Below are 21181 nucleotides of genomic sequence, written 5' to 3'. Positions count from 1 at the left end.
AGTAAAGCCACAAAATTTAAGTCCCTATGATGATCAGACACTTGTAACTATATTTGAAATGATATACACTCCATTCTCATTATTTGTATTGGTTATGTTGTATGAAGTTGCTGTCAATACGAAATTAGAAGAGTATATTTGGGCCACAGTTCTTTGGGGTAACACAGGGTTAAATTTGTTAGTCTCTGGTCACATCATTTGTATCAATCAGACAATATGTAACAATTTTACATGTGTTCCTGTGAAAAGACAACTTATTTAATTTGTGGTATGATTCATTAACATTGAACTCACTGCCAACTGAGCTGTAACTCATGTCTGAACCCACCTTACCCACACATATATTTTCTCTATAAGGCATATCAAAACTTTCTTTTGTTTAGAACCCTAGGCAGAATTTTAACATTATGCCTGGGGGCCATTTAAACAGCACCAAACAATCAAAAACTGCAAAGGATGTAGGGTAAAATATACACTGGCAAGGACAGATGTGTATAGTATGAGAGCTAAAAGAAGTCTGAACTTCTTTTAGCTCTCATATGGTCTTGTCTCACCTCAGCTGGGAATGTGTGCCACAGGCAATTTGAAGTTTCCACCACTGTGTGCATTTTTGCAAGCGAGGGAAAGCACCCAGGTGTTTGATTTTGAGGGGTTACAGATTAATTTTAGGGTGTGGGCAAATTTGCAAACACAGAATAATCTGAAAATAATGAGGATATTCAGGCTGAGAGGTGGTATTCATTTTTTCCCTGTTTCATCCTTCATAAGTTATTCTAATGATCACACTGAAACTGAATTTTGGTCCAGGAATAAACCTTTAGGAAATGATACAGAGTAGGGAAAAGGTGAATCATACAGTAACCCTAGGAGATGTCTGAAGAAGACAGGGAATTGTGGGAAAGGACTATGCCAGCTTTTCTCTACTGCCATGGGTAAAGACACACCCAGCACATAAATCAGTATTGGTGGACTGAAGGCATCAACACAGCGGCGGGTGGGTCCTGTCCCTGCTCTCCGCCTGCCCGGAGCATCTCGTCCACTCCCTCTCCTTTCTCTCAGTTCCTATGGCCACCTGGCTCTGGCTGACACCCAATGCAGTCTTTCTCCCTGACCCACTCTGATGACCCTGTGGTTGCTTCCTCATCATGTCCTTCCCTTCTCTCCAAGGAAGCTGGGTGTCATGGCTGCTGAGACTTGCTCTTGGCTTTCCAACTACCACCCCCCACTTCACCCTATATCCCCCTGAGTAGAACAGTCCCCTTCCCTGCTTGGTCTTCATGACACTTCAAGTCCAGGGACTCCCAGAGGCCCACACCATGCAGCGAGACCTGGTATCCTTCAAGGCTCATGGTTCTCCTGTCTGTCCTTGCAGCAAGCACTCTAGTCCCAAGTCCTGAGACGGGAGGCCAGACATTTAGAGGAGCAAAGGCAGGGCCTTCCGAGACCTAGGCACTGGAAAACAAGTGGCCCAAAGGCCTGGGTGAGTTTGCCTCCAGCAAAGAAGGGAGGGAGAGAGAGGTGGGTCAAATGAGGCACTCTCCTTGAAATGGGCTCCCTCCCCATTGGGAGAATGGATGAGCTTCTTTCTCCTCACCCTTTGGCCTGCCACCCCAGCTTCTTCTCAGGGGTTTTCAGATACTTGCATCTTCTGACACTTTGTCCCCAGGGAAGCCAGAAGAAAGAATTCAGCTTAGAGCTTCTGGTAACCTAGGACAGACTTTCAGGTTCTAGATGACACTAAGTGAGCTCTGTGGTTCCAGGCTTTGAAAACCAGACCCCTGTGGTCCCCAAACCTGCTCCCTGGCTGGGGATGATCTTACATCTGTAGCATTGAGAAGACTACAATGCTCACCTCCTCAGATTGTGTCAGAGGTCAATCATGATATTTTACGTAAACTTTTAGCAAAGCCCTAAAAATTAAGACTTAACGGTAAAAGTTGGCTACCACGGTAATGTTTTTGATGGAAGAGACGGAAAGAAATGAAGAATTGGAAAGATGGCTCGCATTTGAGGAAAACCACAGATTCCACAAGACTTGTAGATAATGTATACTTGGAAGATGAGGGAAAGTACTTTAAAAGTGCCTCCAGGGACTCTAGTCTGAATTTTTTTTTCTTTTTCTTTTTGGTCTGGATGATGGGGTTGTGATCAGGAAAGAGGTAGAACTGGGTTGGGGTTGGGGGTCAGTCAGCACAACTTGAGCTTCAACAAGCTGGGTCTAAGGGTCCTGTGTCTAGTGGTTTGACTTGTAGAAATATGCTCACGTGAGACAGAGGGTTAGAAGTAATAATTGTGGAATAATCCAGAGGGGTAAGAGGGATGCTGGAACAACAGCTACAATGGCCAAGTGGAGAGTGAGGATATGAAGGGATTAGAGATGAGAAGATAAACTATGATATACATGTGCATGGGTTGCATTTGGGGGTGTGGGGGTAGTTACTGCTACTGCCTTATAAAGCAGACGGCTATTTCCCACAGAATTCCTGTAACGTTCTGGATGAGCATTTGCAAATGGGAAAAATGTGTAAGAAAAAAAGGTGCTAGTCGATATTACTTGGGAGTACATAGCAGTCAGAAAGGACCCTGTGGTATCTCCACCAGCTCACCTGTATTGGGTCTGGTGCAGCCTATATAATTTGACATTACAAAAAGCAAAACATTAGTATATACTTTGCAATCTCTCTGTAAATTCCTTAGTGTCATCATGACTGGACCTGGCATCTCCTCAGACATTTCCACTTCGATCTTCAACTTTTCTCCTCCTTCTGATGCATTAGGCTGACATATTACTGACATAATACAGAACTTCTTTTCCTGCCTCTACTACTCACAGAAACCTTCATTCTCTATTTCCTATTTTTTTTGGAGGGGGGATTCTGGGGATTGAACCCAGGGAGGCTTTGCCTTGGAGCTAATCCCCAGCTCTTTTTATCTGGAGACAGGGTCTCACTTAGTTGCTGAGGCTGGCCTTAAACCTCCTAACTCAGTTTCCCAAGTTGCGGGGATTATAAGTGTGCATCACTGTACTCAGTAATACCCTAATTCTTTATTAAATACCTTCTTCTTTTTTTTAAAGAGAGAGTGAGAGAGGAGAGAGAGAGAGAGAGAGAGAGAGAGAGAGAGAGAGAGAGAGAATTTTGAATATTTATTTATTTTTTAGTTCTCGGCGGACACAACATCTTTGTTGGTATGTGGTGCTGAGGATCGAACCCGGGCCGCACGCATGCCAGAGGAGCGCGCTACAGCTTGAGCCACATCCCCAACCCCTAAATACCTTATTCTTAAACTATTTATAGCAGCCCCATTTTCCTGACTGAACTTGGGCTGATATTATAACTCTGTAGCCATGTCCTAGATCATCCAAGACATTTCCAACTTCATTAATAAATCTTGTATCCCCTGAAGAATCCCAGGCAGTATTAATATGCCTTTTAAAAAAAAGGACAAGAAAAACTGACTACTGTCTATGTATAATATGTCCAAATACATCCTACTGTAATGTATAACTAAAGAGAACAAATATTTTAAAAAAAGAAAAGAAAAACTGACCATTCCAAATGCTGGTGAGGATGGGGAAACAGGATCTCTCATTCATTGTTAGTGGGAATGCAGAATGACAGAGTTCCTTTAGTAGACAGTTTGGCAAATTCTTACAAAGCTAAACATTCTCTTACTATACGACCCATCAATTGCACTCAGTATTTTCCCAGTTGAGTTGAAAACTTACATTCATACAAAAGCTGTACACAAATGTTTGGAGAAGCTTTATTCAAAATATCGCTGAAAACTAGAAGCAAATAAGATGTCTTTTGAAAGGTGAGCAAATAAACAAATCGTGGTACATCCATACAGTGGAATATTACTCAGTGATAAAAAGAAGTGGGCTATCAAGCCATAAAATACACAGAGAGAAACCTTCTAAATGAAACAGCCAAACTGAAAATGCTATATACTGTGAAACTATAGTTACATGACATTCTGGAAAAAGTAAAACTATAAAGGCAAGAAAAAGATCAGTGATTGCCAGGGGTGCAGGAGGGAGGGAAGGGACAAGCAGGTAAAGCACAGGGAAAGTTTTAGGGAGGTGAAACTACTCTGTATGACATTGCAATGGTGAATACATGACATCATGTACTTGCTAAAACCTATAGAATTTGACAACACAAAAAAGCAAATCATTAGTATACACAACTTTAAAAATTCATTTAGGAGTTCAAAAGATCAAAGGGAAGAATGTATGTAGGCTGTGACCAGTCTAAAGGTATTATAACTGAATTTAAATGAATAAAATAACTGCCAACGAGCTGAGGGAAAAGGTCCTGACTTTAAGTAACTTTGGGAAGGAATGGAGTATGAAGATTAAAAGCAAAAGAAATTGCACACAAACACTACATTTTTGTTGATATATTTCTCCTCTGGATACATTTTGCTTCTGTGCTTTACCACTGAGCTACATCCCAGCACTTTTTATATTTTATTTTGAGCCAGGGTCTCATTAAATTGCTGAGGGTCCTGCTAAGTTGCTCAGGCTGGCCTTGAGTTTACACTGCCTCAGTATCTCAATTCCCTGGGATTATAGGTGTGCACCATTGTGCCAACTGCATACCAGAATCAAACAGTTAAATAAATTACTGAGGTATGATAACAATTCTATTTTCTGTGGGTGGAGTAGAGAATTTATAGGTAGGCAGAGGGAGGGAGTGAAAACGATCCATGTGGTTATGGATCCATATGGAGTTAAGGGTATTGCAAGTCTATACTGATGATGGAATTCATGAAAGGGGAAAAGAGACAAATCTCCATGCGAAATGATCCCAAATAAATTATGTAGATTCTCCAGGAGTCCCCTACCTAAGGAAGGAGAACCTAAGTCTCTACTTCACAAACATGGGTTGTGCATAGTAACTTCCTTCCAAAGAGTACCACGTAGGGGAATACATGAATGATAAAACACCATTTTAGCCGGGGGACAAAGGCCATAACCAGTGATGGATCATGTTGACAGTATGATCCCTTGGTAGGGTGAGAATGATACTTCATTCTATAAACTTCCTCCCCAGTCCACAACCCAGTCCCATCAGAAAAGCATCTGTCAAATTCCAATAGACGGGCAGCCTAAAAACCAAGAAGTCTGAGAAACTGTCACAACCAAGAGGAGCCCACAGACATGAAAGTTAAATATGATGCCTACACTGGGTGGGATCTTGGAACAGAAAAAAGGACATTAGGTTAAAACAAAGGAAATCAGAATAAAGGAATATGACCTTCTAGATGCCCTTGTCCTCGTAGCCCGTTCATATGGGAAGAGTTGCCAAGGTCCAGCCTTGGCCAGGGGGAATGGGGTTCCAGGGGTCCTGAAGGAGGAGTGGTGTCCTCGAAAGAAGAAGAGTCGGGACGACAGGTTGCAAGTTCTGAGCAACCTCCAGAAGACATCTCTGCTGCTCCTGGAGGGACCTTTATTTTTATTCCTTTTTTACAGGTGTTTTTTTCAGGTAGTTAATGGATAGCTTCAAAGCCCGAAACTTTTTTGATTTACATAATTTTCAAGAATTACAGTCTTTTCTAACATACATTGATTACCTAAGATATTGAGTACATTGTTCAAAATATTTTTTCTGTAACCTTAGTCAATCATGATTAAGCTTTTACGTTTTCACCTCAATCACTAGGTGCTAAGCGACGCAACTAGACTATGTGACTACTGACCTATTATTCACTTCTGACTTTAAAGCATACCTATAATTATTTCATTAATCTTTAACTTTAAAGCATACTTATGATTATTGGTAAGCTTTCTTACTTCTAAACTAAAATGTCATTAAAACACACTTAAAGTAGTGAAAGTCTATTAATTAAAAGCCTACTACTCTGAAGTACCTCTAAAATATATGTTAATTTTACATTATTCTATTTTTAATTTCCAAGGTAATTTCTTTTTTTCATATGACCTATTCAACTGCTTTCTTAAAGAACTTCCTTGATCCTGGGTCAAAGCACACCAGTTTTTATGTCTTTGTAAGCTTTAACTAAAGGGCAGCCTTTATCCCTCAACCCATTTGTCATTTATGTTAACTATGTGTTTTCCATTTTTATCATTAGTTTCTGTGTAAGGCCAAGGAGGGTCTATTGGTTGGGGAAATGTATTTTTATTAGCCTCTTGTCCTCGAGGGGGATACCATAAGCTACATACCGTGGTCCTCATACTGTTGGCACAGCAATTGTTTTTCTGTAGCTAGGCTATTGTACAGGTTGTGGCTTTAGGATGGGGTTGGGGGGCTAATGTAAATTGTTAACCATGCGATAAATATTTCTTGTTGCTCAGGCTTGAGGAATAACATTGTTTGTATCCTGAGAGAGATTGAAATGCACCTCATGGCATGTCTCAATTGTATCCTTAGTCTCATTCTGGGAATTTTCCTGCAATCTCAGGCAATACGTACTTTTATTATTGATTGACATATGCCCTGTTATCCATATCATGAGGATCATAAACAAAACACTTAACATTCCCCATGGTTTCCAGATGGTGATGGTGCGGCCCTGCATCCCCCACACTGTGACCCTGTCAGACAGTGGCTACAGGAACACCTTCACCAAAGAGTGGATATTACTTCTAACTTTCCAGGACAAGTGTATTCTGACATTTAGTAATATGAGAATCTCAGAAATTGTAAAAGATTTTTGTTTGTAATCATTTCTAACCAAGCATTTAACTCTTCAGTCAACATTAACTACAGTGCCATATTTTGCTCCTGATTGACCCACACATTTTTCTAAGCATTTCCTTTCCATGTGTCAGATATGGGGGACAATTGGTAAGCAAGTTTAAGCTTCTGCTGTGAAGTGAATTTAGGGGAAGAAATGAAAAAAAAAAATCAAGTAACTGGAGATTGTCATCATAAATGTTGCTAAATCATATCAAGTCTTCATTTTGCTTGACTTTAAAATAGGGGTAGCTCTCCTCCTCATAGGGTTCTTGGAACTTATTTCTCTAGGGGATAGAAAAATGGAAAGTGGCCTGCAATATTGATTATTCATATGTTTTATGAAATTGACCATGGAATATGGAATAAAATAGGCAATCCCCTTAAAGTTGGTAAGTGGACTAAATTCTCACCAGTCCTCAGTACTCTTGACTTGGCATTTCTACATCCTGTTGGTTTAGAAATACATCATTATACCATCTTTCATGGTTTTGCTTAATATGTGAGAGGATACTGTTCATAGCCGGACCAAACTCAATGATATGAGCCTTCTCACTCAGTAGCAGACACGTGGTGCCAGCAGCATGCATGGCCACCAAAGAACCTTTTGAATCAAACACTGGAGAGCCAGAAGACCCAAAAAAAAAGGTGGTGTCATAGGTAATCACATCAGGATTTTGAAGCATTTCCTGGAAGCTTCTTTGAGTGTACATGTGGATAAACTCAGATTTATTGTAACCTCCTGCTGTTCTCATCTGAATCTTTTCCTTACATTTCTCTTCTCGTTTACCCTGAGGAATCACAACACAAGCATCAGTATGCTTCTTTCCTCCATCTGGATGGCCAATAATATATATCAAACCACTAGACGGTATAGGACCAATCCCATTATACAGTCCCGCAGGTACTTCTTGTCCATTTTCTTTCAGTTTCAGGACGGCGTAGTCAAGAGTTGTGTCAGATATCTCAAACCAAGGTTCAACGAGAAAGCAGTTGTCTTTTGTGACAGCGGTATCTTCATAATCGAATTTCACCATTACACATTGACTGATTATATCTGCCCACTGGCTTGGCTCTATTCCTTCTCCCACGATATCGTTTATTACATGCCGACAAGTGAAAATGAACAATCCCTTAAAAACAAAGCAGGTGGCACAGCCTTCGATTCCATTATTGTTCCAGAATATGTACCCCACTGAGTCACTGAGATGTGAAAGATGTTTGATCACTTTCACTGGAGTTGAGTTTTTTGTGCGTTTCCCAAAATTTGTTTCATGCAATTTAAAAAGAGAAGTATTCTTCTGTCTTTTTTTCATTTTTTCCTTCAAGTTTTCCCTGATTTTTTCACTTTCTCTTTTCAAACAGGGATACTCTTCCACAATGTACTCTTTCAACACACGGGTGTTTCTTTCTTCTACCTCATTGTTTTGAGCAGCTGCTGCCTTAGGGTTCATTACTTGATCAGCCTCAACTTGAAAGAGCTTACCTTCTAACTCATCTATCATCTGTGAGTTTTCTAGAATGGAGTCCAGGTTACCAATGAGCTTCCAATTGTCAGTCTCCAAAAAGGGAAGAAACCTACCATCCTTGCACATGGTGTCCTTGATGGTTTCTCCTTTGAAACCATAGACACAGAGTTTGTTTCCTTTTTTGTGAAGCTCCCCACGCTTCACAATTCGTTTTCTGGTATTCCCAATTGCATGAATGTAAAATTTGACCACGTCAGTAGATTCCTGGTTGAGCCGGCCAAATACTTGGCCATCTTCTTTCTGCTTGCTTTTACTTTTGGAAAATGTAATTACCACGTGGCTGTTTTCAGGAAAACAACTGAGTGGCATTCCAAGGTTTAAGAAGCCTTCAATTCCTTCTGTGCCACGCACCAGGATTTCCTTACCTGGCCGAGCCTCCATAGCTTTTCTGACAGCATCCAGGGTCTTGAGCCCCACCAGCAAGCTGTCCTCCTCGCTGTGTATGAGTATGTGTTTCCTGTTCTCATTTTTTCCAAGGTTTACATCCAAGGTAATATTAATGATCTTGTTTGAAGAAGTGGTCTGGACTTTTGGAGTTTTCCTGGGTGAGTGGGAACTTTGATCTTGGGTGTTAGTTATATCTCTTGGCCTTTTTCTAGATTGCATCTTCATTTGAATAATATCGGAATTATTCTGCTCTTCTTTTGGGACCTAAAAATGTATGTTAGAAGAAAAACCTTGAGACTCTGAATAGAACCCTAGTTTGTTGTTGTTGTTGCTTGTTTCCTTTTTAAATATGCAATTCACAGAATTTCTATGGGAAACTCATACTCAAAAAACCAGTGAATATAATTAGATCTGAGTTTAACTTTAGCTCTAGAATATAAGCTGAGCAGACTGTCACATCAGTCAGATAAGCTCCTAATATGATAAGCTGGTGCATTTTTCTGAGACACATGCTTAAAAAGCTACCAGCTTTAGTAAAGTGTCATTTTATGTCTTGTTTACTATTCTCAGCTGCAAAATTTTTACTTTTCTCAAACACAGTGATAAACTGCACTGAAAATTTTGTTCTTAAAATATCAAGTTCATGGGCTGGAGTTGTAGCTCATTGGTAGAGCACCTGCTTCAGGCGTGTGAGGCACGGGGTTCGATTCTCAGCACCCACATAAAAATAAGTAAATAAAATAAAGGTCCATCAACAACTAAAAATTAAAACAAAAATTTTTTAAAAATACCAAGTTCAGCAAAAATAAGTCACCATGATTTATTATTAGGCATTACATTTTAAACAAAATCCTCATTAGCTAACTGATTATCTGGTCATACAAATAGTTATTTCTAATAATGAATTCCTTCATTCACCCAGAACCTATCATGCAAAAAACTTATTTCCTCTATGACATCAATTAATCCCCCAATTCTATGAATTGAGAAGAAACAAATATGGCCTCTCTTTGTCTTTTTGATGGAGAAACTTAGGTATAGAAAGTTTTTCTTGTTAGTGCCTTTCCTAGCATCATGTAATAACCACTAAATGAAGTGAGTGCCAGAATACCAACACTTAAGTCTAATATTCCTTTCCATGACACCAAACATTTTTTCTTGGTAAAATTTGCATTCATGACAATCATTTTTTTGGGGGGGCAGGATACCAGAAATTGAAATCAGTGGCCCTTGCCCCATAAGCCACATCCCAGCCCTATTTTATATTCTATTTAGAGACAGGGTCTCGCTGAGTTGATTAGTGCCTCACTTTTGCTGAGGCTGGCTTTGAATTCATGATCCTCCTGTCTCAGCCTCCCAAACCACTGGGATTACAAGCATGCATAATACTGATTTTTGTAGGGTATCATCTTAAGAACCAGCAGTTGAGGAAGGGGAAGGAATTAAAGAGGATTAATCAAACATCACAAAAATCAATGAAAAATTAAGAGCAACTGCTTATGAATAGGACTTCAGGAAAATGTACCTATGTCTAAAAGGTACATTTTCCTGAAGTCCTACTCATTACGGTGAGGGTATGAACAGGCCTGGATATGCTAGCAAGGCTACATTCTGGTAATGGGAATAAAAAAGCCAGGATTGTCGTAAAGACTAGGCCTACCATCATTGTGTAGCACAGCCTAGCAACATGACTGGCATGTAATAGGGTAAATTTGTTAAATACTAGTAGTCAGGGTCAAAGAGATAAAAAGAACACAAGATAATGTGAATTTACTTGTGCTATGTGTGCAAATCTTCAAAAGGCATCTCTAAAGCCTAATGCTGTCAGAAACATCTTGCTCATGTACCCCATGGGAGCATTGCAACAGAATTCCAACTTGTCAAAGTATTCTTGGACACATATAGGAACTTCTGAAGGAAACACATTACAGGTAAATTCTTTTACCTGACTAACATGGTTATGGTAAGAATAAATAAGCAAAAAATTTGTTTCATAAACTGTAAAGCACTATACAGATGTAGGTTATTATGATTCAGTATATCAGCCACACTTGGCATTGTATTTCTGTGCTATGAAATAGATTAATTTTGGTTTTGTTTTATCCAAAGTTTAATACAGTTATTTGGTTTTTATGGTTGTCCAGGAATTATTACCAGTTTTTTTTAAAGGCTAGTGTGACATGACCAAAATTTTATGTATGTATGTGTGTATATATATATATATATATATATATATATATATATATAAAATAAAGTGGTTGAGGAAAGGTTTTACCTTATATAAATATTTCCAATATATAATGATATGATTTCTTGGCAGGAAGATTTATGCAATACAGACTCAAGGATGGCTAAATCTAACATTAGCATATTCATTACATAAATAGTATTTACAAACATACCTGAGAAAAATAATTCTCTATTTTCATGTTTTTTTTCACATCAAACAAGTTCTTCTGTGACCTGCGTTTCTTACAGCTCATGATGACTTGAAGATGAAATAGGTAGTTCAGCTGAAACACTAATTTAAAAAAGGTTCAAGTTACAACAGTATCTTCATAGCTGTCATTAATTATGTAGAGGAAGAGATGAACTTCCTTCTTCAGCTCTGGCCTTGCCCTCCCCAGAGATATTAACCTAGCAAATAATTTACCCACCAAGTATTATCACCCCAACAATAAAAGCTTTCTTTTATAGAGCATTATGTGTCAGTCACTACACTTGACACTTTATGAAAATTATCTCTAACTGCGAATCCCAACTACAGTGGGAAAGAGGTTATATCTAGATTTTTTTGTTTTTAAACTTGGGGGAAAGGATAGCTTAAAGAAGAGAGATCTGTCCAAGTGCAAATATTAAAACCCATAGAAAAATCTGTAGTTGGAGAATTCAAAAGTGTGTTCTTCTACTTACCTTGAGTTAAAATTTGATCTCTATTTAAGATGGAGATGCCAGAGATGGTAAAATTTAAGGAAAAGGGTAGGAAAGGAACTGGTTAATACCCTGAAGATAAAAGAAATTTGGAATGGGATTTCATAAAGTAATCTGAAAAGTTCACGAAAGCTTCCACTCTACTTTTCTCCCTTCTGTTTTCATAAGACCCTCCCGCCCCCACTGCCTTTTTAATTCCTTGTTTTCTCTTTAGCTTTTGCATATGAGAGGAAACATTCAACCCTTGACTTCCTGAGTCTGGCTTATTTCACTTAGAATGATGTTCCCCAGTTACATCCATGTACCAACACATGACATAATCACATCCTTCTTTATGGATGGGTGAAACTCCATTGTGTTTATATACCACATTTTCCTTATCCATCTGCTGATGGACACCTAGACCATCTCTATTACTTGGCTATTTGTAAAAAAATATATTCTATTTCTAAAATGAAGGACATTTTCTTTTATAATCACAACACTAACTTTTTAAACCCCAAATCCAGATGAGGTGTGAAAGTTGCCTTTAATTATGGCTTTTAAGTCTCTTTCATTCTAGAAAAAGCATTGATCTGTCAAAGTGGACAGAAAAGCTGTGGAATGTTCACTTCTTGGATTGCTTCTTTCCCTTGTCATTTTACTTATGCACTCTCCTCTGCACTCTTTGGCAAGTGGAAGTCATCTAAAGACTGTGCTTATTCTTGTAACCACTTCACTATGGTGCAGGAACTTCTCAATTACTGGTAATGAGTTTCTAAGGAAATCCAGTTAGCCTATGTGAACCTTAGTTTCCTGTTTGTAAAAAGAGACAATTATTTTAAACAAGATATGAATATGAAAATGTACAATGACAGTATTTATAAGAACATCTGGCCTCAACTATAAGATTGCCACTTCCCAGTTTCATGACCTGTGAAATAACAATTAACTACTTCCTGTCTCATTTTCCTTATATAAAATGAGGGCAGTATTAGAATTAACTTTTGGTGTTGTGAAGATTAAAAAGTGTCCTTTAGAACAGTGAATGCCGTTTAATAGGCTGCCCAGTAAATATTACTGCCAGTACTAGCATCAGTGTCAAAACACTTAACCAAAGGTAGACTTTTTAAACATCAAAGAAGGGGTGGAGGTGGTAAAAAATAGACAAACAATTGAGGAACTGAGCTGAGCTGTAAGATCTTTGAAGGCAGAAAATTTAAGTGGGGTGTCACTGTTGATGATGATGACTCATCTAATGATGTCTGAGAAAGAAATTGCTTCAGAAATAATTTTCACACCCACTACAAAAGGAAAACAAATCAAGTAGAAAGAAATATGAATTTTAGGATTACTGGCTTGTATATGAACAGCTGCAGTGGAAAAGGCCAAGATGTTAAGTATACACCCCAATACAGCCTGCGCCCCACACATCGGTTCCAGTATCTAGACTGAACAGTGTTATATCAAAATGTGAAGGACTTTACCGCTCTGCTATTCCAACCCTGTGTTATAGTGGGATATGTCCAGGTTCTACTCACCTAAAGGACTTGCTTTACTTCCTACACTAAAGGGATAAAAGTAATACAGCCTGTCCTGGATCCCATCTCCACCTGACAGCTCTCCTGGAATTTCTCATTCTCATATCCTCTTTTCTTCTCCCCTCTCCTCTCACTTCTCCCCGTTCCCCTCTCCTTTGCCTTCCTTCGATATTTCTAGCATCTTCTTATTTCCCCATCCTTCTCCCCACCCTGACCTTCCCCCCCACACCCCCGCCCCCAATTCCCTCTCTTACAGTCTGGCACCAGGCTCGCTCCTGTGCGCGCTCGCTTGCTTTCACTTTCTCTCTGGCTCAGCCACGCTTTCCAGAAACTGGGATCACGGCCGATCCGAGCCTGGTCCTTGTCCGCCACCTCGCTCTTCTCTCCAGCACAGAGTGGGACAAGAAACACTGGTCATGAGTTTCTAAGAAAACCCAGAGCCCTCCGGACCCTCCAGGTGGACGACGCTTCTGGCCCAGGTTGCTGGGCCTCCAGCCTCATCCCCTTCCAGACCCAGAGGCTCCAGCGCGCCCGCGCCCACCCTGCGGAGCAACCAGTGGGCTCACCCACCCCGAGCGCTCGCCCACCAGGATGGCTCACCAATTCCGCGGGCTCCCTGGCTGCTGCGCGCCTAGCACACCCAAAGGGCTGGCATTCAAATCCCGCGCCAATTCACGTCAGCAGTCCGGGTTCCACAGAGAGGCAGCTAGTCTGGCCAATGAGAGTGCGCCGACTGAAACTCGGATTGGACAAGACAGGATGGAGGTGGGACTAAGGGCTTGAAAGAACCGCCCACCTTTCTGTGAGTGGCTGTTGCCCCTGCCATTTAGTTACTTTCTTTGCCTTTTCTGCCTGTCAGGCCTTTTCTCTCCTAAACTACCCCATCTCCCACCTCCATCCCCCTCAGTTCCTAGCTTTTTTGGACCCCTGGGAAGAGGGGGAGACTGGCTGTTCCTGGATCATGTGGCTCTCCAGGGAAGCATCTGATTTTGTATTCATTTCAGACAGCGCCATCAGTCTAAAACAAAACCTTCTGAATGTCTGGGTCATCAGGGCGAGCCCAGGAAACACATTTATCAGAGCCCATGCCTGTTCTCTTAATAATGATGATGATAATAATAATAATAACAATAATAATTATTATTATAATTATTATTATTTAGAATAACAGAGACAAACTGCATTGTTGCTAAAAATAAGGTAGATTTTCGCCAACCATAAGAGTTTTGTTTTTTTTTAATCCGAGCAGATAATTCAAAAGGAGTACTTAAAAGGTTTCCTTACTCCTAGGAACAAAATAGATTTGCACTTGGGAAACATAACAAAAAGGAACTGGATTTCATTTTAATGAAACAGCTACTTTACCCAGCTTTGGGGGCAAAGGGCTCTTGGAAGGGGGTTTGAAGGGACCTCAGCAGGGAACACTGATTCTAGGTTGAGGGGTGTTGGTTAAGGCTGCGGAAGAGGCTGATTGGGTCTGGCAGAGGCCTTCAAAAATGGCAAATGTCTGCTTTCAGAAATGTCATCAAAGCGACCTGCTGATAAGACAAAGCCAAGCTTATTGCTTATGAAGTAATGGAGACTAATAGCTTGACAGCATTCTGGTAGTTTCCTGGGAAGGGTAAAGCAAAGCTGGGCTAATATTGATTATTAATAGATTATGAAGTCTGGTTTAAACCTGGTCTTTAGTGTGTGTGTTTGGGGGGTGGGGGATTAGATAGGATTGGGTAATAGTTTAGGGTTGGTGGATATACCAAAGTTAGGATTTTGAGGAGAAGGTTCAAGAATTCTTGAGTTGCAACCTGTTCTTTGATGCCTTCTAATGAAGACTGGTTGGGTCTCTGAGGACGTTACTGGAATAAATAATAAAAACACTTGCAACTTTTATTTCCTGGCAGAATATTCCTGGAACAGTAAATTTACGTTGATGAAAGCAAGACAAGCACATCATGTTAAGCACTGCAAAAGAAATGCATCCTTTCACCTATCTCTGTTCTTTTTACGTTTCCAGGAACTGCACGCGGTACCCTCTCTAGAAAAGATAGCAAGCATCCAGGAATAGAGGATTTTTCCTCCTGCTCTCTACCAGCCCGAGATTTTTCGGCCAATGAATTCTCCCAGTTAGCCCAGAACCAAAGGGGTAACTTACCTAAGAGGAAGAGTCCCTTCAAAGTCCAGCGGTGAACTTGCCAGCACCACTGCAAGGGACCTTTCCCGCCAGCACTGGAATCGCCCTTTTCCCGCCAGCACTGGAATCCCTCTCTCCAGGTAGAAATGATGCGCCTGGCCAATGAACAGAGAGATCCTGAGCTCCTCTTCTCTTTCAGACAGCAACTGGCCTCCTCTGAAGCCAATTGGCCGCGCTCTGGCCACGACGTGGAGCTGTTCCAGGGCTTCCGCCTCGTTGGCGGGTGAGAGTGGATGGCAAGGTCTGGCGGGGGAGCGCTCCCCCTTTCTCTCCTTAAGCGCTGCTTTTTCTGGCCAGAATGACCACGCCCCATAACTTTATTACCTATTGCACCTGTTTCTTTTCTCCCAGTTCCTCGGGAAGTATTAAAAAGGACCCCAATGGGGTTAGAGGGAAGTTGGGTTGGGCGGGGCTTAGAGGGCGTGGGTCCCCAGACTCAGCCAGCAGAGCTGACAGAGACTGTCCTGGACCAGCAATTGCAGCAACTTGAGGAAAGTAGCTGGGTTAGTAGGCGGTGGGAAAGTGGCTCCAAAGTGCCCGCAGCCATGGCTAGGCAGGAGGATTGGGTAACAGCAGAACCATCTGCTCCAACACTCAGGAGGCACTTGGCTGGGTGGGTAGGTGGGAAGCAGGAAATGTGAGCTATTTGGGCCCTTCCCAGGAGTCAACATCCCCAGCTTAAGAGACAGGTCCCAAGAATATGAAAACCAAGAAGAAGCTACAGATGAAGACAGAGTAAATACCCTGTCCTAAATTGATTTTCCGAACGTGTTCAGACATCTACAATCCTGAACAAGAACATGGTATGGACTCCCGAAATATGCATCAAAACTGATGACCAAAGAAGATTGGGTAAAACTTTCATGGCAGCCTGTTTGCAGGACCTGCATTCAAAGGTGCAAGTAAGTATTCGATGATGTTTTGGAGAAGAGAATAAAGGTCACAATAGTGACAACTTTTAATACAATTGACAGAAAGATATATGATGCATATAAAGTAACAGTTTTAAAAGGTGTGTTTAGTTAACTGCAATACTGTGAGAGTTTTAGAAAACTGACCCAAAGGTATACACAAGCACCCAGAGTAGATAAAATGACTGTTTTGTCTTCTGTGGGTCTGGGGTTTAAGGAAGATTGCTCTATCAAAAAAAAAAAAAAAATCCCCCAATTATATAAAAGTTTCTTCACTCACTGTCATTCTTTGAATCTTCAGCAATTTTCAAACTCCTGTGAGTAAGGCAAGCCATAATTACCAAATAATAAGAATTTGGTTTGTGTTTTTTTTTTTTTTTTCCTGTCACCGGTTCTGGGTTCTGGGACAGTGACAACTTCAATGCCCATAAGAGATGGTAAAGAATACTGAAGTTGTAATTGTCCATCAATCTGAAGACACTTTTCAAGAGCTATCCTGATAGTCCCAAACACTAAAGAACTTCCTACCATTTGAGCTAAATTGCTAGTATTTCGTGCACTTTTGAGATATTGGACAAAAGTTAAGAGACCCAGAACACTCTGAAATGAAGTGAGGTTGTCTTTTTTGAAACAAACACTATTGTCGAAGTCTGTGATTGTAGACATTAGAGTAAGACTTATGAGGGTAGAATAACAAGTGGTTAAAGCACTAAGAATGTGTTCCTGCCACTGGAAGTGTTTTCTCTGGTGGCTTTTCAATTTATTTCTCTCTTTCTGCCATTTTTACGTTTCACTGCATAAGCAAAGGAGTGATTTAATAGACAATAAGCTTAACACCACTTTCTAGAACATGGATGTTAAGAATTCAACATGTTCATAAAATTCTCAATCCACAAAATTAAAATTCACTGGAAATCTTATTCAAATGATTTTGATAGATAAAAATGTTAGTTCATGAAAAGATAATAGGAGGTTTACAGAAAACATAAAATGTGTTCTAAAACCTGTGTAGCTAAACTTATGTAGCAAAATATCTATCACATTGTTTCCAAAATCTTTATATATAATTTTGTATATTTGGAACAATTTATTTTTAAACATTTCTGGCTTTGTAAATTATGGGTTGGTTTATGGGGGACAGGTTATAAAATGAACAGATAATTCTGAAACCTTATATATTTGCAATAAACTATATCATGGCTTTAGGTAATAGGGGAATGGCTTTCTTTTAGGGATGAAATCTTACTTTAGCATGGGTTCTTTGTGATCCTTATATCTTAATTCCACAAGAGGGATGTAACCAGTCACTCTTCTGACACCAGGAAGAGGTGGTATTCATTTCAATTAGAGTTCAAAGGCATTGGGAGATATGAGTTCCAGGAGCTAGAGCTCAGCAGCTGGAGCTCTGTCCAGTATAAGGGGCGTGGCTTAGACCTCTGAGGGGCAGTACTCTTCCCACTGGTATTCTGGAGGCTCTGAGCAGCAGGGTGACAGCAAGCTGGGACCTTCCTTTGTAGGAAAGGCCATGTCAGCAGCACTCTGGGTAGTTGTGGCCACAAGTCACAGCAGCAGAGGTATCAGGGGACACTGGGGATGGAGTGGCTTCTGCAGTTCCTGGTACTGCAGTTTGCAAAACCTCACAGCACAATTTGCTCCCATTCAAGAAAAATTCTGTCTTGCACCTGAGAGAATTGTCCCAGGAAGGGGTGGTGGCCCTTTGAGTATTCATCCTTTGTGTATTTAACTGGCCTTGGTCTTATTTGATCCTCACACCCACTTCCTTGAAGTATGTGTGACTTTGACCCCTTTCACACATTATATAACAGATTAATTTGCTGGAGGACATGGAAATAGCTGAAAAGGGAAAGGGATTGTTGGGGAGGATTTTAACCTCAGAATGTTAACATTCTCTTAGGATCTTGCAGGGAGACTTTTGGCAAGTCTCAATTCCTTCATTTGCAAATCAAAGAGATTGACCCAGATCTAAGTTTTCCCCAATTTTAGGGTTCTTAAGATGTACATGGGGTAGTCATTAAAAAAAAAATGCTTTTTCTTGGAGCCAACCTATTCTGTCATATGGTTCTACAGGTCCAGGGCAAGGTCCAGGAAACTGCAACTTTCAAAAATGACCCAAACGCTGGGCTCCGTGATGGCACACCTGTTATCCCAGAAACTGGGGAAGCTGAGGACAGAGGATCACAGGTTTGAGGCCAGCCTTAACAGCTTAGCGAGACACTATCTCCTAGTAATAATAAAAAATAAAAATAATTAAAGAGAAGGCTAGTGGTATAGCTCAGTGGCAAAGTGTCTCAGAGTTCAATTCCCCCACTCCATACCCACCCCCCTATGACGCTGCTGAGAAACTCTATTTAGACCACCAGTAAAGCCAACTGTTAACTTTAACAAACACAAAGTCCTTTTTATGCACTGTGGCAAGCATTTTACAAATATTAAATCATTTAATTATCATACCTCTGCAGTAGGGCAATTCTTAACCTCATATTGCAGCAAAGGAGTTTGGCACCTGTGCTTCACTTTACTAAACCTAGGCTTTACTTTGTCTCCATTGTTAGCTCAGCCTCATGAACTTTCTGGGCACCTACCTGCCCGCTGTCCTCAGGGTTCCTTGACTGGCAGCTCCCAGTCATGAGGTCAGCACCCCTGCAGGCCTATCTGGACACCAGAGTGCAGGCCTATCTGGACCCAAGAACCGAGCCTGGGGAGAGCATCTCTTCACCCAGAGAGGTGTCCTCAGATCTGGTCTGCTCTAATGGCACAATATAGATCCTTCTGTCATCTCACCAGTGAGGTGGGTTAATTAGCATTGCCAGGGAGGCATAGGTGCAAGTGTGCTTCTTCTTTAATGAGGGCAATTGAGTTCAAGAATCTGTGCTCTTGCCACAGAAGGAAGGTGAAGAAGAATGAATGCCCTTGATATTTGTATTTCCACACTGGCATGGTATCTTACCATCTTCCTCTTTCTTTGAGCAAATGCTATTTTTAAATAAGAACCTCTAGGAAGCCACTTTAAAGGGATTCCTAAATATATATGTCCATCTGTTGCATTGTCTTCATAAACAATACTGTCCTTATTAAAATGATTCTCGATACCTTCACTGAAATTGTCAATCATCTCAGAGCCGAATGGACACTGACACTGGGTTCATAGGTTGTAAACCCACCATGGCCCAATTTCCTGAGCTTTTACTCAAAACGAAGGTGAAGTAATATTCTTCATTGGTGTTCAGATTTGGATTCTGGGCTCTCTCATGCTTGTTGACCTTGCTTCTAAGCTTGGAGGTGGTGCTACATGCTCTTATGCCCCTAGACATTGACTCACAGGTGTGCCTGGCCATTTCTCCTTCGTGACAGTATCCTTATTAAAGAAAACAAAAGATTACTTAGTAAGAATCACTTTCAGTAACATGTTCCATGCTTTCTAATGATAAAAATAATACATTTTCTTGAGTACAAATAGGATAATATAATGGCTACTGAGCAATGGAGAAAAAAAAACACCACTTTTCTAGCACCATAGATAATCATTCTATGCTTTATTTGCTTCTATTATCTTCTATACAGATCCAGTCTTATGTTACTTAAATACTGTGATGCATATAAGTTTCTTTTCCACTAAGCCATATATCATTGTTTTCACATGTCATTTGCCAGACTTTGGAAATACATATACTATTTCACTGTAATAAATAATTTTAATCCATTCTTCTATTTCTGAATATTTAGATTGTTTACAGTTATTTAAATATTTTTTTTAGTTGCCAATAGACCTTTATTTTACATATTTATATGTGGTGCTGAGAATTGGACCCAGTGCCTCCCACATGCTAGGCAAGCCCTTTACCACTGAGCCACAACCCCAGCCCTGTTTCCAGTTTTTGTTTTTCTGTTTTTGTGGTACTGGGGACTGAATCAGGGTCTCACACATGAACAAGCCACTTCTACATCCCCAGCCCTGCTTGTTTTTAAAACTACTCCAAACATGCTTTTTCTACTCATCTTAATAGTTCCCTAGAGCATATTTCAAGCAGTTGAAATACTACTGCTAAGATAAAGATACATCTCACAATGTATCACTTTCCAGGAAAATTGTACCAACTCACCCTGGGGAGTTGCTGGATCTGCAGCTCCCAGTCAGCTGCACAATCATGAATGTAAAGAGAAAATACTGCACTCTATAGAGATTTGAAGTCAAGAAATTACACAGGACATTCAAAACTTATTTATAATATAGACAGTGTTAGATGATTTTGCCCAACCATAGGCTAAAGTAATTGTTTTGAGCACATTTAAGGCAGGCCAGCTAAGCCTGGATGTTTGGTAATTTAGGTATATGAAATGCAGTTTTGACTGACAGTATTTCAAGTGTACTGTGGGAAGTGTAGTTGGAGAAGCCAACAGCAAGTCTCAGCAGGCATGACACCCAGCTTCTCAGGATCTCACCCCTCTGTAAGTTGAGGGCTGTCTGTAGGTTTAGCACTGTAATGTCTGCCTCCATCTTTACATGGTGGTTTCTCTCCTCTGCAATTCTCCTCCTCTTACAAGAACACTGTTGAATTTAGAGCCACCTGGTTAATCCAAGATATTCTCATCTAAAGATCCTTAATTTAAAATATCTGCAAACCCTTTTTATCCAAATAAGGTCACATACATGCATACCCAGGATGAGGACTTGAACGTGTTTTGGGGAGGCCCCGAATCAATGCAATAACATCCCTTCAGCCTTCTCTCATTGCCAAGAAGAGCTTTGGAGTAGCATGCAATAGTGGACTAGGGATACTGCTCTAATAACTGGGAATTAGAGCAGAGTGGGTGGTAGTAAGTGTTGGCTGACACTGGATTTTCCAACTAACCTTGTTTTTAGAGATAGGAAAAAGAAAATCAGATACAGGTATTAATTATATTAGAAAGGTTACAACGTTTCTTAAGAGGGCCAGGGATGGATGTACTTTGGATGTAGTAATGGACACAGCCGTATCTTGGTTTGATGAAA

The 21181-nt window shown here is 40.5% G+C and overlaps 1 protein-coding gene across 1 annotated transcript; it reads right to left on the bottom strand.

Moving 5' to 3' along the window:
- Window positions 1–7123: 7123 nt before the first annotated feature.
- Window positions 7124–11177, bottom strand: LOC144251971 (serine protease FAM111A-like). Its single transcript, XM_077794575.1, has 2 exons — window positions 11023–11177; window positions 7124–8884 (listed from the first exon to the last, which is right to left on the bottom strand). Exons 1-2 carry the CDS (start codon window positions 11101–11103, stop codon window positions 7124–7126), a joined length of 1842 nt encoding a protein of 613 aa, XP_077650701.1. The 5' UTR covers window positions 11104–11177.
- Window positions 11178–21181: the final 10004 nt, after the last annotated feature.

Source organism: Urocitellus parryii, unplaced genomic scaffold (genome assembly GCF_045843805.1).
Source record: "Urocitellus parryii isolate mUroPar1 unplaced genomic scaffold, mUroPar1.hap1 Scaffold_340, whole genome shotgun sequence".
Classification (NCBI taxonomy): Eukaryota; Metazoa; Chordata; class Mammalia; order Rodentia; family Sciuridae; genus Urocitellus; species Urocitellus parryii.
This window is presented reverse-complemented; position numbering and strand designations above follow the sequence as displayed.